Source organism: Megalobrama amblycephala, unplaced genomic scaffold (genome assembly GCF_018812025.1).
Source record: "Megalobrama amblycephala isolate DHTTF-2021 unplaced genomic scaffold, ASM1881202v1 scaffold573, whole genome shotgun sequence".
In the NCBI taxonomy this organism is placed as follows: Eukaryota; Metazoa; Chordata; class Actinopteri; order Cypriniformes; family Xenocyprididae; genus Megalobrama; species Megalobrama amblycephala.
In genome coordinates this window covers 1,636-15,581 of record NW_025953482.1, presented here as the reverse complement: position 1 = coordinate 15,581, position 13,946 = coordinate 1,636, and the positions used below count along the sequence as shown (strand labels likewise).

Genomic DNA, 13,946 nt, shown 5'->3' with positions numbered 1-13,946 from the left:
GGTGGGGAAAGAGTAACATACTTATTCTTGATTTCTGAGTTATCAAATGTTAAATTTTTTTAAATGTCTCCCTCGCCCATACTTTTTCTAACTGCTCTTTACAAGTATTAACAATCAAACAAATTATACATTGCACTTTTTTCCTTAGAGCTCAAATCATGATCATCAAATCATTTGTTAAGTGTATAATTTGAGATACACTAACTAGCTTTGATAGTAAACCAGGTGTGGGTGTTGTTGGGGGGACTTCTGTTAATTTCTACAAAATACAGGACATTCCTAGCTAATTCAGCACACTTCTTCAATAAAGATCGCATCTTCACAGCTAGAAGGAATATTTTGCACTGTGCTCTAATGTTGTTTCATCGTTTATAGACAAATTATTTTAAAATTTCCACAGCAATAATGTATTTTCCAGTGGACTTCATGATTAACATCCGTTTTAACATGCGTCTAGAGCAGAATGATTTGATACATTTCTAGCATACATGTTAGATTTGATGCTTTATGTTGGTTTTGGTGCTTTAAATGTGTACATGTTTTGATGTCTGTTACTTTGTGCTATTAAACTGGGGTTAACTTTTATTTGTATCTTTTTTCTCTAGACCTGATGGCACTGAAAAAAGAGAGTAAAGAACATAATGAAATGCAAGAGAAAAATCAGTGTGAGAAACATAATTTAATAACTAGAGAAAAATCTTTTAGTTGCTCACAGACTGAAAAGACTTCCTCACAAAAAAAAACTCAAAGGAAAGGAACTAGAAGTTATTTCTCCTGTCAACAGTGTGGAAAACGTTTCACCCAAAAAGGAAACCTTAATGTCCACAAGAGAGTTCACACTGGAGAGAAGCCTTTCAGCTGCCAACAGTGTGGAAACATTTTTACACATAAAGGAACCCTTAAAACCCATATGAGAAGCCACACTGGAGAGAGTCCTTACACCTGCAAACTGTGCGGAAAGAGCTTCTCAAGAAAAATAATTTTTAAGATTCACATGAGAATTCACACTGGAGAGAAGCCATACACATGTGGTCAGTGTGGAAAGAGTTTTACACATAAAGGAACCCTTAATACACATGTGAGAAGTCATACTGGAGAGAGCCCTTTCACCTGCAAACTATGTGGGAAGAGCTTCTCACGAAAACAAAGTTGTAAGACTCACATGAGAATTCACACTGGAGAGAAGCCTTACACATGTGATCAGTGTGGAAAGAGTTTTACGCATAAAGGAACCCTTAATGCACACATGAGAACTCACACTAGAGAAAGCCCTTACACCTGTAAACTGTGTGGGAAAAGCTTCTCACGAAAAGAAAGTCTTAAGACTCACATGAGAATTCACACTGGTGAGAAGCCTTACATCTGTCCTCAATGTGGAAAGAGTTTTATGCTTAAAAGAACGCTTCATCGCCACATAAGAACTCACCTTTGATAAAGTCCTTACACCTGCAAACTGTGTGGGAAGAGCTTCTCACGAAAAGAAAGTCACACATGAATTCACAATGAAGTGAATCTATTCTAATGTGATGTGATCAATGTGGAAAAAGTTTAAAATGTAAAGTAACCCTTGATTATCACTTGAGAGAACTGTATTAGGTGCAACTTGTAACAGTGTGGAAGGAGTTTCACAGACAGTAAACACAATGTTACGTCCAGAGCTGTAAAGGGTTTGTTATGGTGCCCAACTGTGCTCTCTCTCTTGCTTTTTCTCTCTCTCTCTCTCTCTCTCTCTCTCTCCCTCCCTGCAGAGTAATTACCACCTGACTCCAATAATGAGTGTTATGTGGTACAGACTGTGCATTGCAGTGATCCTATAAGATCATTACAAATCACACTGTACAACATGGCTCTAATAAACTTGTAACTTCTATTAAAGGTGCCCTAGAATTGAAAATTGAATTTACCTCGGCATAGTTAAATAATTATAGTTCTGTACATGAAAATGACATACAGTGAGTCTCAAACACCATTGTTTCCTCCTTCTTATGTAAATTTGATTTATGCAAAAGACCACTGAAGAACAGGCGAATCTCAACATAAGACTGACAGTGTCGCAACAGTCAGGATCATTAATATGTACACCCCCAAGTTTTGCATATGCCAGCCCATGTTCAAGGCATTAGACAAGCCAGTATTAACGTCTGGAGCAGCACAGCTGAATCAACAGACTTTATGCAAATAAGCAAGCAAGGATAATAGCGAAAAATGGCAGATGGAGCAATAATAACTGACATGATCCATGATCATGCATCTTCATTCTTTATAAATCTCTCCAACAGTGTGTAATGTTAGCTTTAGCCCCGTTAGCTGCAGCATACTATCAAACTCATTAAGAATCAAATGTAAACATCCAAATAAATACCATACTTACATGATCTGATATGCTGCAAGACAAACACTTTGTAAAGATCCATTTTGAGGGTTATATTAGCTGTGTGAACTTTGTTTATGCTGTTTAAGGCAGTCGCGAGCTCGGAGAGGGTGGGGAGCACAAGCATTTAAAGGGGACACGCACAGAATCGGCGCATTTTTAATTATGCCTATAATAATAAAAACTCTATGGGGAATTTTGAGCTGAAAACTTCACAGACACATTCAGGGGACACCTTAGACTTATATTACATCTTGTGAAAAAGGGTTCTAGGGCACCTTTAAATCTATGTAGACTGTATGATGATGACATCTCACAAGTTTAGAAGAATAAAACATCAGTGTGCACTAGTGGTAAACAAATAGATCAAGGTGAATTGCATTTTGGCGATTGTGGTTTTTATGTGCGCTGAAAAAAAGAGGAGGATGAGAATATGGACATGGTCATGGCTAGGGAATAGAGGCCAACTTAGCATGCCAACTTTGCAAATGGAGCTTGAGGTAAGTAGTTTTAAGCGGGGCTTAAACTGGTTTAATTAGAAAACATACTGGTTAATAGCATTATTATTTTTTACTTTTTTTCTTTCTTTAATAACAAGTGCAGTGTTTTCTTCAGGAAGAAAGTCTTAGTATAAAAACGTGTGGAAAGTGCTGCCGCGCCACTTCCTCCTTTTGCAAGCGTTCAGGAGCTCACCATCCAGAGCTCCAATTCAGTTTGGGAACTGCCACTTCTCCTGAAATCCATGTGTAATATTCATCCAATCATCTGTATTTGGAATGGACATGTACTGAGGCTACAGTTTTTTTCCAAATTATGTCACACACCTCCAGGATTATTGTGGCTACAGTGAATTTTCCAAGAAGATAGTTCAGGTAAATTGTTTTGTATGAATCTCCTGTTGCTAAGTATCTAAAAAAAATAAACAAAACAGTGGCATTTTATATGAAATAACTACAGATGTTGTTGGTTAAATGTTTACATACACCTTGAAGAATTTGAAAAATATTAAAGGTGCTGTAAGTAGAATTTGAACTATGCTGTTGGACATTGTTGATATTTGAAATCAACCCAAACAAACCCACCCCTCTTTTCATTGCTTCCAAAACTCACACTCCATTCCTAACCACCCTGCTCCAAGTTGGTCTTCGAACCCCGGCCCTATTGCTGTTTGCGCGTGAGGCAAATGCACTATCAATGACGCTAAGCACCACATTCTCTAGCAGTCGTCAGTGAGCAGTGGTTTACCTGCACAGTGATCACAGATTCTTCTGATGAGGACCATGTACTAGCAGAAAAGAAAAAAGTACAGAAAAGGAAGCAAGAAGACCAAAAGAGACAACTCAACTTCTAGTCTGAGTAATGACACTCACCGGTCTTTGATTCTCAGGACTGGGACGTGATGGGCAAAAATTTCTCAGGTGACCGGGCTGTCCACAGTATAGACAGAGACGCTGAGCAAGCCGTCGGTTCTTTTCATCTGTTGACAGGTGGTATGAATCGACTTGCATGGGTTCAGTCTCATCTGCAACAGCGTATGAGGGAGTGCGAGCAGTACTTTGGTGGCTGGGTTTTCTAGATCTAATGAGGTTATCAATCTGTATGGCAAGCTCATTGAATTGGTCTAGATCCCTTCCCTCATCACGACAGGCCAGTTCAGCTTGTAATTCCTGGGACAAACCCCTCCGAAACAGTACTTTCAGTGTGTCACTCACCCATGTCTTCTGAGCATCAAGTGTGCGGAATGTGAGGGCATACTCTGCGGCCGTTCTTCTCCCCTGGGTGAGCTCAAGCAAACGGTCGCCTGCCCCTTTACCCTCGCTGGGATGGTCGAAAACCTCGCGGAATCTCCACATGAAGGACTCGAAAGAGGGGAAGGCGGAGCATCTTCTCTCCATACAGCAGTAATCCACTCCAATGCTTTACCGGTGAATAATGAACAGACGAAAGCGATCTTCCCAGCCTCAGTGGAATATAACGTGGGTTGTTGGTTGACAAAGAGTGAGCATTGTAGAATAAACCCCTTACATTTCGTTGGATAGCCGTAAAATCTCTCAGGAAGCGATAGTCGGGGGTTAACTTGCGGTGTCGTTTCTGCCGCGTGGGTAATGGCGGATGCAACAGGTGTTGGAGACGCTGTGGGAGTGGTTGTATGGAGATTTTGAAGTGCCTTCACCAGTTCTTCGTGAGGGAGGTGAGTCGGTTGAGCTGGTGTTGATGGGCAGCGAGTTGGCTGGCCTGGGCTGACATCGTTGCACACAGATAAGAAAAAGCCGCTGGATCTAGTAGTGTTGAGGTCTTCTGTAACAAGTCGTCACACAAAGTGGGATCCATAAGCAGGCTTTATTAAACAGTGTTCGTAGTTAGACAGGCAATGGTCAAACAACAGTAGACGGGCACAGCAGAGAACAGACAGAATCGTGGTTGTAATACAGGCGGTGGGTCAGCGCAGGCAGATATCAATCACAGGTCAGATACAAAGCAAAGAGTCCAAAGGGCAGGCAGCGGAGAATCGTGAACGGGGATCAAACAGGGTCAACAACAGGTAGGCAAACACAATAAAGTACGCTCAGAAATGCAAACCGTAGTAATACAAGACCTCACAATGAGTGCAAGGCTGAGAGCAGCTTAAATAGTCCAGATAATGAGCTGCAGCTGGGTGTGGTGATCAGTGCCAAAGTACAGGGCTGATGGGAAATGTAGTGTATGTGTTTGTGTCTGTGTGTCAGTATTCTGGTGAAAGTGCCCTCTGATGGCCAGAGGAGGGAATCACGGAGTTCGTCTCTGTGACAGCTTGCTTCACTTCCATTCCAAAAATTCAAGTATTTGAAATTCCTGTAAATATTGATAACATGAAAATATGTGACCAATAGGACATTGGCTCAATTTAAAACATTTTATAGTGTAGTGCAAAAGTAAATTAACAGTATATTTTAATAATTTTTATAGTATTATATTATACTGTTATATATTATTATACTCCCAAGCCCTCAAATATGCATGGCTGTGGTGCTACTCCCATGTAAGGTCTAGATAGATAGATAGATGGATAGATAGACAGAAATGCTCAGATTAGATAGATATCCCATGTAGAGTCTCCCATATGCTTTGAGAATATCTACAAAATTATGATATGGCTTTTAGTATTATAAAAAGGCATTGAGTGACATATTTTTTTTTATTAATGATGTACTATAATCTAGAAATTTTGTTCTTTGTCAGTATTTTTACCAGAGCAAGTCATAGGAAGATACAAAAAGGTCCTGAAGTACCTGTCAAAAGGAGCAACCAAAACAGAGGCATACCAAATATGCAGTGTGGATAGGAAGACGATTGTTGATATGTCTGCCATTGCTGAATTGGAAGCCTGTGACATCACAGCGTACAATAAATTATGTGCTGCCTTTCAAAAAGGGCAAAAGCTGTCCGACTTTGCAGACCATTGCCGGTAGTTGTGTACAAAGGAAACAGTGTGCACTGCCATTGAGGGAAAAAAGAGAAATGGAGAGCTTATAGACATTCCACAAAAGAATAAATAACTTGTTACCAATGGCTGTGTGTACATTTTTAATGTACATTCTCAGTTTATCCTCAAAATCTAATTGTGTTGAAGGTTTTTTTTTTTTATGTTAAATTTAGCCACCATGTTTGGCTCAGTTTCTCTTCACAGTTTGTTGAATGCATTATTGTTGTTTCATTCCAAAATACAGAATTTTGCTTAGTTTATGGCTAGGTTTCATCATTGTGCCAAATTTAATTTAATTTAGAATGTTCAGACATCATATTTTGCACAGTGCTTTATTCTTGCACACCCAGTTGTGCATTATTTGCATAATGCACTATTTTCTTTTATGATCCTATGGAAATGTTTCAGTGCTTATAATTAAAAAAAAAAAAAACGTTAGATCCAATCACTGCAGTTGTTTTATGTTGCACAGTTCCTGCGGGGTGATACATTTGTGAAGGGTTAACATATTTTCACTTTAAAATAATGGTCTAGATCACTAGTAGTTCCTGCGGGATGACAAGGTAACGCTTGAGTAATTACTAATTAGTGAGGTGTTTACGTGGATTTCACAAGTAATATATGTTTAAATTTAATTTTATATCTGAAACATACTGTACAGCCATACCTTTCTGTGAGCCACTAATGATAACAAACATTGTAATCTGGAAGATGTGGTTATGTGCTAAATGCAACACAAATGCAGCCAATGTCTTCATTAAGGACACAAATTGTTTGTGACAAGAGAACATCAATGTTTATATTCATATCCTGAAGAGAAGTCCTCCCCAGGCTACTGTTACTTAAACGTAGGTCTTTTGGAGTTGGAGACATATTTAACTGACACTGAACAGAGCTCATAATAGTGAACTATTTCCAATCATGAGCATGTCAGCATCACTTCCTAATTGTTTAAAATTTTAATCAAATTTTCATTAGTATTATTCTATGTTTAAGTTTTAAATAAACAACACGTACAAACTAACCTGTAGCTAACATATTTTGGGGGATATAATAATAATTAGTTTCCACATTGAACCCATTTAAGTCACAAGCTTCTGAAATGTTATGACCATGTTAAGAGTAAAAAAAAGGACAATTGTTCACTTTTCAGGGCATGTTACTTTTGTGATTAGTAATTAATCAGTTATTCTTTATTAATTGGTCATAGTTAACAAGTAGTTCTCAATGAGAATATATTTATTTAGTAATTATCGAATACCTAATAAGGAACTATCTTTGTGGTAAATTTGCTGTTACTTACTGCTTAGTTAATCTTGCTTCCATATTAGTTAATAGTATTAAGTTCAGTGTTAATGTAGTACTACCTATTACTTCCTGCTAGGGCTGTTCAACGATAACCGTGGTTATAGTGTACAAAATAAGAGTCTGTGTTTATGTAATATATGTGTGTTTGTTTTGTGTATAATTATTATGTATATATAAATATACACACGTACATGTATATATTTAAGAAAAATATCTTATATTTCTATAGAAATATTTACATTTATATATAATTTAAATATATAAAAATATAAATATTTTATATATTTATACATACATGCTTATATTTCTTAAATATATACATGTATGTGTGTGTATTTATAAATACATAATAATTATACACAAAACAAACACATATATTACGTAAACACAGACTCTTATTTTGTACACGATAACCACGGTTATCGTTGAACAGCCCTACTTCCTGCATAGTTACCTGTTAACAACGGACAATTATTCTAAAGTGTTACCGCAAAATTTTATGCCCAGTCCAGCCTTAATGATCCTCCTTTTCTAGGGCCAGAAAGAAGACCTAATAATGAAACTATTAAAAGTAAACTCCCTAAGGCAGTTGTATGCGCAAAAGTTGTTGCTGTTTCTGGAAACCTGTTTGCTTTGACCTCACATCAGGTGTTAATGCATTTATGCTTTTAATGCGTTGTAGCCTGGAATATATACTATATATTCATACTTCATATTATAATGGAATACTAAATATATACTCACTGGATTGCTGAGTGATGGAGGTTTGATTTTTTTTTAAAATACTAATTATTCCTGTGGTAGAAAACAGGTTACTATGAAGGGGGCCCTTGGGCTTGCCCCAGGGCCCTATGTGTTCTATGGCTGCATCCAAAATTGCATACTCTCTTGAGTCTATACTTATTCTTAACAAGTAATTACTTCACAACTGCTTAAAAAGTATCTTCTAATATGAATGTGTGTAATATTAATGTAATCTGGGTGTACTACATTTGCCATGTTGCCCTTATCACGTGACCTACAGCATTAGTTGCGTTGCTTCACCGCTATTCACAAATCCTCGCCCGTGGCCTCATGGGATAGTAAAGTGTCCATCATATGCACACTAGACAGACAGACAGGACTAGCAATGAGACACCCGTAGCCAAACACTGGCCACATTCATGTCCTGTTTAACAACATGTTTACCTGTGCATTCTCTCACTAAAGATCAATCAAATAATGCAGTGCAATATTTTATTTATAAGCTTTACATTGTGTTATTACACAGTAAGACAAAAGTTCATTTATCTAATATTATGATTCCACCGTATTAATCAAATCGACCCTTTTCACATTTCCGGGTTTCTAAAAAGCGGAAGTCGTCATATAGCGGTGAATGAGAGACTACATTGAATATATTTTTTGTGTTCCCATTTGCTCAAATAGCAAAAGAAAAACTCCACAATAGTGTTTTCACAACTTTCAAAAAGAAGATTGATAACTGCAGTCAGAAGGGAGAAATATGTAAATTTTACCATCACTTCCATTGCTGCTGTATTAGAAACACCCTCGCGGCAGCGTTAACTGTTTTTTGTATTTGGATGCAAACGTAATAAAATATAAAGTATAGTGATATAAATGTATAGTGATCATCAAAGTCAGTGAAAAGGGTCCATATTTGAGGCAAAGGATAAAGAACTAAAGGACACAAAAAAGACACTCTCAAGTTTTGCTGGAGCACCTGATCAGGGGCCCGTTCTTCGTATATCGCTAACTCGGTTAGCTGGATTTGATTGTTGACGATTTGGCATGATCCTGGATTGTTCGGTTCTTCAACGCTCATCCTGGACATGCTGTCATAGCAACAGGTCCGTAAGCTTAAACCTGCTCGTGAGCAGGCTTATTTCATGTAAAAAGGATTAGATTTCATTGCATCTGAAGTGGAATTGATACTTAAAATCTGTCTCAGCCACTGCAAATTTATTTCAAGTGTACTTATATAGGGACAATAATTTAAAATGATAATAATTTACAAATTAATTTGAAAATAATATTATAATGTTGTGTAGTCTAAAATACTATAGACACAATCAGTTTTACTCATTGAAAGATTTATTTGTGATGGAATAATTGCTTTACAATTGTACTGGAGTCTTACACACAAGCTGTACAGTTATTCTGAGCCATGCATTAATTTGAATGGTGACGCTATTACGGAAATGGCTTGATGCAGCACAGGAGATGCAGATAACTTGATGTTGACTTTAATTTTTAATTAAATCTTTAATTAAAGCTGTCACATAACAAATCTGCTTCAAAGAAAAAATTAAATGAATTTCGAATTACAACTTTGAAATAAAAATGTAATGACTACAAATCTAAATATATTTGGGAATCACGTAAAAAAAAAAAAAAAAAGGGCACATTTCATTTATCTGTTATAACATGCATGTTGTAATGTCATTTTATTCACTTGGCTGTTTCATTATAAAGGTCCAGAAATTCGTTGAGTTTTTCATGAGGTGTCTTTTCTAATTATATGATGTCATTACGTTGATGTCTTGCCACCAGCCAATCGCTGCATTTCTGATCGTGGTTTCGAGTATCGATTCATCTGCCCATTTTAAGGAACACAAGAATCTCAGACAACTTAATCCTGATATTTTAATAAATTCCACAAATTCATTTGAAGAACCAAATTAGCCAGAGATCAGTTATCACGATTAGAAGATCTAGCATCTGTCAAATCATCTTAGATGTATTAAGTGAGGTACTAAGAACAGACCTCAGATGAAATCTGATATGGGCCAAATTTAAAATGTCACGTGAACAGCCTTACCAAATATGTTTGATAGAAAAATCAGATTTGGCCCACATTCAGCTGCGGTTTGAACGTAGCCTTAATTTTACACAGATACGTATTTTCTGGTGCCATTTTAAACTGCTGAGCCATTTAAAACTCTTTCCACACAAAGAACACAAATAGCGTCTCACATATGTATGACTTTTCAGGTGTATCTCTAAGTGTGATGGCAAAAGAAATTTTTTATTACACTGATCACAATTAAATAGCCTTCTTCCAGAATGAAGCAGCAGGTGATTTTTAAAATTGCTCCTTTTTCTAAACCTCTTGTCACACTCAGAACACTGCAATTTCTTTCCAGAATGACTTTGCAAATGACAATTCAGGTCTCTTTGATATGTGAAACTCCTTCCACACTGAAGACATGTAAAAGGCTTCTCCCCAGTGTGAAGTCTCATGTGAGTGTCAAGATTTCCTTTAAATCTGAAACTCTTTCCACACTGAGGGCAGGTGAAAGGCTTCTCTCTAGAGTGAACTCTCATGTGAGTCTTGAGGTTTCCTTTAAGTGTGAAACTCTTTCCACAGTGATGACACATGAAAGGCTTCTCTCCAATATGAGTGCTTACGTGCCTCTTAAGCTCATTCCTGTCTGTGAAATTCTGTCCACACTGATGACATATAAATAGGTTCTCTCTTGAATGAATTCTTACGTGGTTATTAAGGGTTACTTTATGTCTGAAACTCTTTCCACACTGATCACATGTGAAAGGCTTCTCTCCAGTGTGAATTCTAATGTGATACTTAAGATTTCCTTTTTGTGAGAAGCTCTTCCCACACAGTTTGCAGGTGTAAGGGCTCTCTCCAGTGTGAACTCTCATGTGGGAATCAAATGATTCTTTATATGTAAAATTCATTCCACACTGATCACATGTGTAAGGCTTCTCTCCAGTGTGAATTCTCATGTGAGTCTTGAGGCTTACTTTATGACTGAAACTCTTTCCACAGTGATCACATGTGAAAGGCTTCTCTCCGGTGTGCATTCTCATGTGAGTCTTCAGGTATTTATTGAATCGGAAGCTCCTTTCACACAGCTGGCATTTGAAAGGCTTCTCACCAGAGTGAATTATTACGTGCCTATTAAGACGTTTTATGTTAGGGAAACTCATTCCACACCGATGACATATAAAACTGTTCTCTCTTGAGTGAACTCTCATGTGGTTATTAAGGCTAATTTTACGTGCAAAACTCTTTCCACAATGATTACATGTGAACGGCTTCTCTCCAGTGTGAATGTTCATGTGATACCTAAAGTTTATATCTGTTGTGAAACTCTTTCCACACAGTTTGCAGGTGAAAGGCTTCTCTCCGGTATGAGTTCTCATGTGGCTTTTAAGGGCTCCATTTTGAGTGAAACTCTTTCCACAATGTTGGCAGGTAAAAGGCTTCTCACCAGTGTGAATTCGCATGTGAACATTAAGGTTTCCTTTTTCAGTGAAACTTTTTCCACACTGTTGGCATGTGAAAGGCTTTTCTCCATTGTGAAGTCTCATGTGGACTTTAAGGTTTTCATGTTGACTGAAACTCTTTCCACACTGAAAGCAGGTGAAAAAACTGCTAGCTCCTGTCTTTTGAGCTCTTTTTTGAGACTTTTCAGTCTGTGAGCCACTAAAAGATATTTCTTCAGTTATGAAATCATGATTTTTCATTTCATTCAGTACTTCACTCTCCTCTTTCAATGGCCTCAGGTCTACGGCAGAAAAAAGACAAATACAAGTTAACCTCCTGTATAATGGCACAGCAAAAGACATTTACACATTTAAAGCATTAAAACCAACAACATTTCTAGTTCCCAAACGATAAGGCACCTAGTTAACGGAACACCTCCAGCCCACCAAGAATATCACTTCACCCACCTGAAGATCAAATGAAGATCAAGAACAAGATGTTTTTGATTAAATCTGACAGCTTTCTGTCCCTTCATTGACAGCTACACAACTACCACTTTGATGCTTCAAAAGTTCAGAAAGACATCGGTTTAACAACCGTTCAAATTGTTAAATAAAGTTATTTTTGTTTTGGTTTTGCACACAAAAAGTATTCTTGCCACTTCATAACATTAAGGTTATTACACTGTAGACACGTTGACTATTTTAACATTGTTTTTACAACCTTTCTGGACCTCAAAGGGTGCAATAACATTGCTGCCTATGTGTGCTTCAGAAACCCTCGGATTTCATCAAAAAACATCTACATTTGTTTTCCGAAAATGAACAGGTCTTACAGGTTTGGGACTTACTTTGTAAGTTATTTTAAAAAGAAATGTGAATTGTACCTCACCTTTAGCATCATAATTATTTTACCTGCGCTGGACAGAGATTGAGATGGTGACGTTCCATGCCAAACCTCTCACGTCATGCGTGCGTCTTTATGCGTTGTCAGCATGAGATTGGTTTATAAGATCGGCCTTTATAGAGACCGCCGATCAACTAACTCATTCACTTTTTTTTTTTTTTTTAACTGGCCATTTCCAGCACTTGTTTCTGATGTGATACTTCAAAATACACATAAAAAGAGGGTGATGGAAACATACATAGCTATAGATTGCTGTGGAAGTCAGGCATTTTGGTACATTACTATACCGACAAGCAGGGATGCTCCAAAAATGATGACTAAACGGGTCAAGATCAAGCTACATGTTGAGTGTGTGGGCTACACAGAAAAAGAAGAGTCTTTGTTTCACTTGTTCTACAATCATTTGAACTTCCAAGAAAGAAGCAAGGTTAAAGATTGTTTTAATGTTTTTGAAACACTAAGATGTTGCACTATTTTCCAGGCAGTGAAGTTGGATCTGAATTTGTGAAAAGTTTTTGACATTTTCACGTTACTTCCAAATAAAATATAGTAGCAGAAGCTTTTTAATGTTTTTTGAAACACTGAGACCTTTTCACTACTTTTCAGATAATGAAAATGCCTTTGAATGTGTGTGAAGTTTCAGATAATTTGCCAAAAATAATTTACCCTAATAGGACAATGTCAGTTATAAATGACGAAACCCTTAAAAAAAATAAGGTTAAAGGTTAGATGTAGAAAACTTATTTTGGAAAAAGATTTTATCCTTAAATATATGTAAAATATGAAGTCATTTTTTTTTCCAACTCTGATTTCATAATTAGTCTCATAGATGCCTAATTAAAACACTCGTGACATTCTTCAAAAATGTCATTAATTTCTGTAGAGGTTGACATTTTAATAAGGAAATAAGAGATTCAGCTAAGAGTTCAGCTTTGAGAATGAAACCAACCTGTTTGTTCCTCAGTATCTTCTTGTTTCAGGCTGAATACTTCTTCAATCTTCATGTCTTCACTCTCCTCTTTAATAAATGCCATCTTTTTAACAGTATGTCACGTGGATCTCAGCTGCTTCACGTGTTCAGGAGTTTTGGACACTCTGTCCTGTTTAAGATGAGAATAATTAACAGAAAGAAAAATAAATCCCAATCAGTGTGTGTCTCAATCAGTTCCTTAGTTTAGTGAGTGCAATGGGAAGGGGGTCAGAGATTTCATTTTCAAATGACTTTAATGCCCTTAAATGGCCTAATTAGTAGGGATGGCTTTATTCAATTTTTTTATGTCCGATACCGATAACAATACTGCAAACTTGAGTATTTGTCCACATCGATACTAATCAGATACCATCTTTTCTCCTTTTTAAACAACTGTTAATAATGCTGCATTTGTTTGGATGCCCTTTGCTTAACCTAACCATCTAAACATTATGCTTAAATTGTGAAACAAATATTCTACTTTCCTAAAGGAAAACATACATAGACCACAACATGAATCAGTTATGCAATGCTACTACTTTTTATTTTTACTTTTTCTCAAACAGAGCTTTTAGCAGCATTTTTGATTGGTCAGAACCATTGAAAATGAAATTTAAAGTGAAACTCAATGCAACAATTTAAATCTGAGTATTAAGAATGACAAAAGGAATAATAATTCCAGTGTAAAATTCTGGAT

The 13,946-nt window shown here is 36.9% G+C and overlaps 1 protein-coding gene across 1 annotated transcript; it reads right to left on the bottom strand.

Annotated features, from left to right (window-relative positions):
* Positions 1-9,925: 9,925 nt before the first annotated feature.
* LOC125262056 (gastrula zinc finger protein XlCGF57.1-like) lies at positions 9,926-13,565 on the bottom strand. Its single transcript, XM_048180613.1, has 2 exons — positions 13,229-13,565; positions 9,926-11,674 (listed from the first exon to the last, which is right to left on the bottom strand). Exons 1-2 carry the CDS (start codon positions 13,311-13,313, stop codon positions 10,002-10,004), a joined length of 1,758 nt encoding a protein of 585 aa, XP_048036570.1. The 5' UTR covers positions 13,314-13,565; the 3' UTR covers positions 9,926-10,001.
* Between the last annotated feature and the right edge of the window lie 381 nt (positions 13,566-13,946).

Excerpts from the sequence above, each read along its gene's own strand:
- LOC125262056 (XM_048180613.1), bottom strand. The coding sequence starts at position 13,313 with ATGGCATTTATTAAAGAGGAGAGTGAAGACATGAAGATTGAAGAAGTA. Across the intron at positions 11,675-13,228 it reads AGATACTGAGGAACAAACAG|ACCTGAGGCCATTGAAAGAG; the intron begins GTTGGTTTCATT and ends TTTCTGCCGTAG.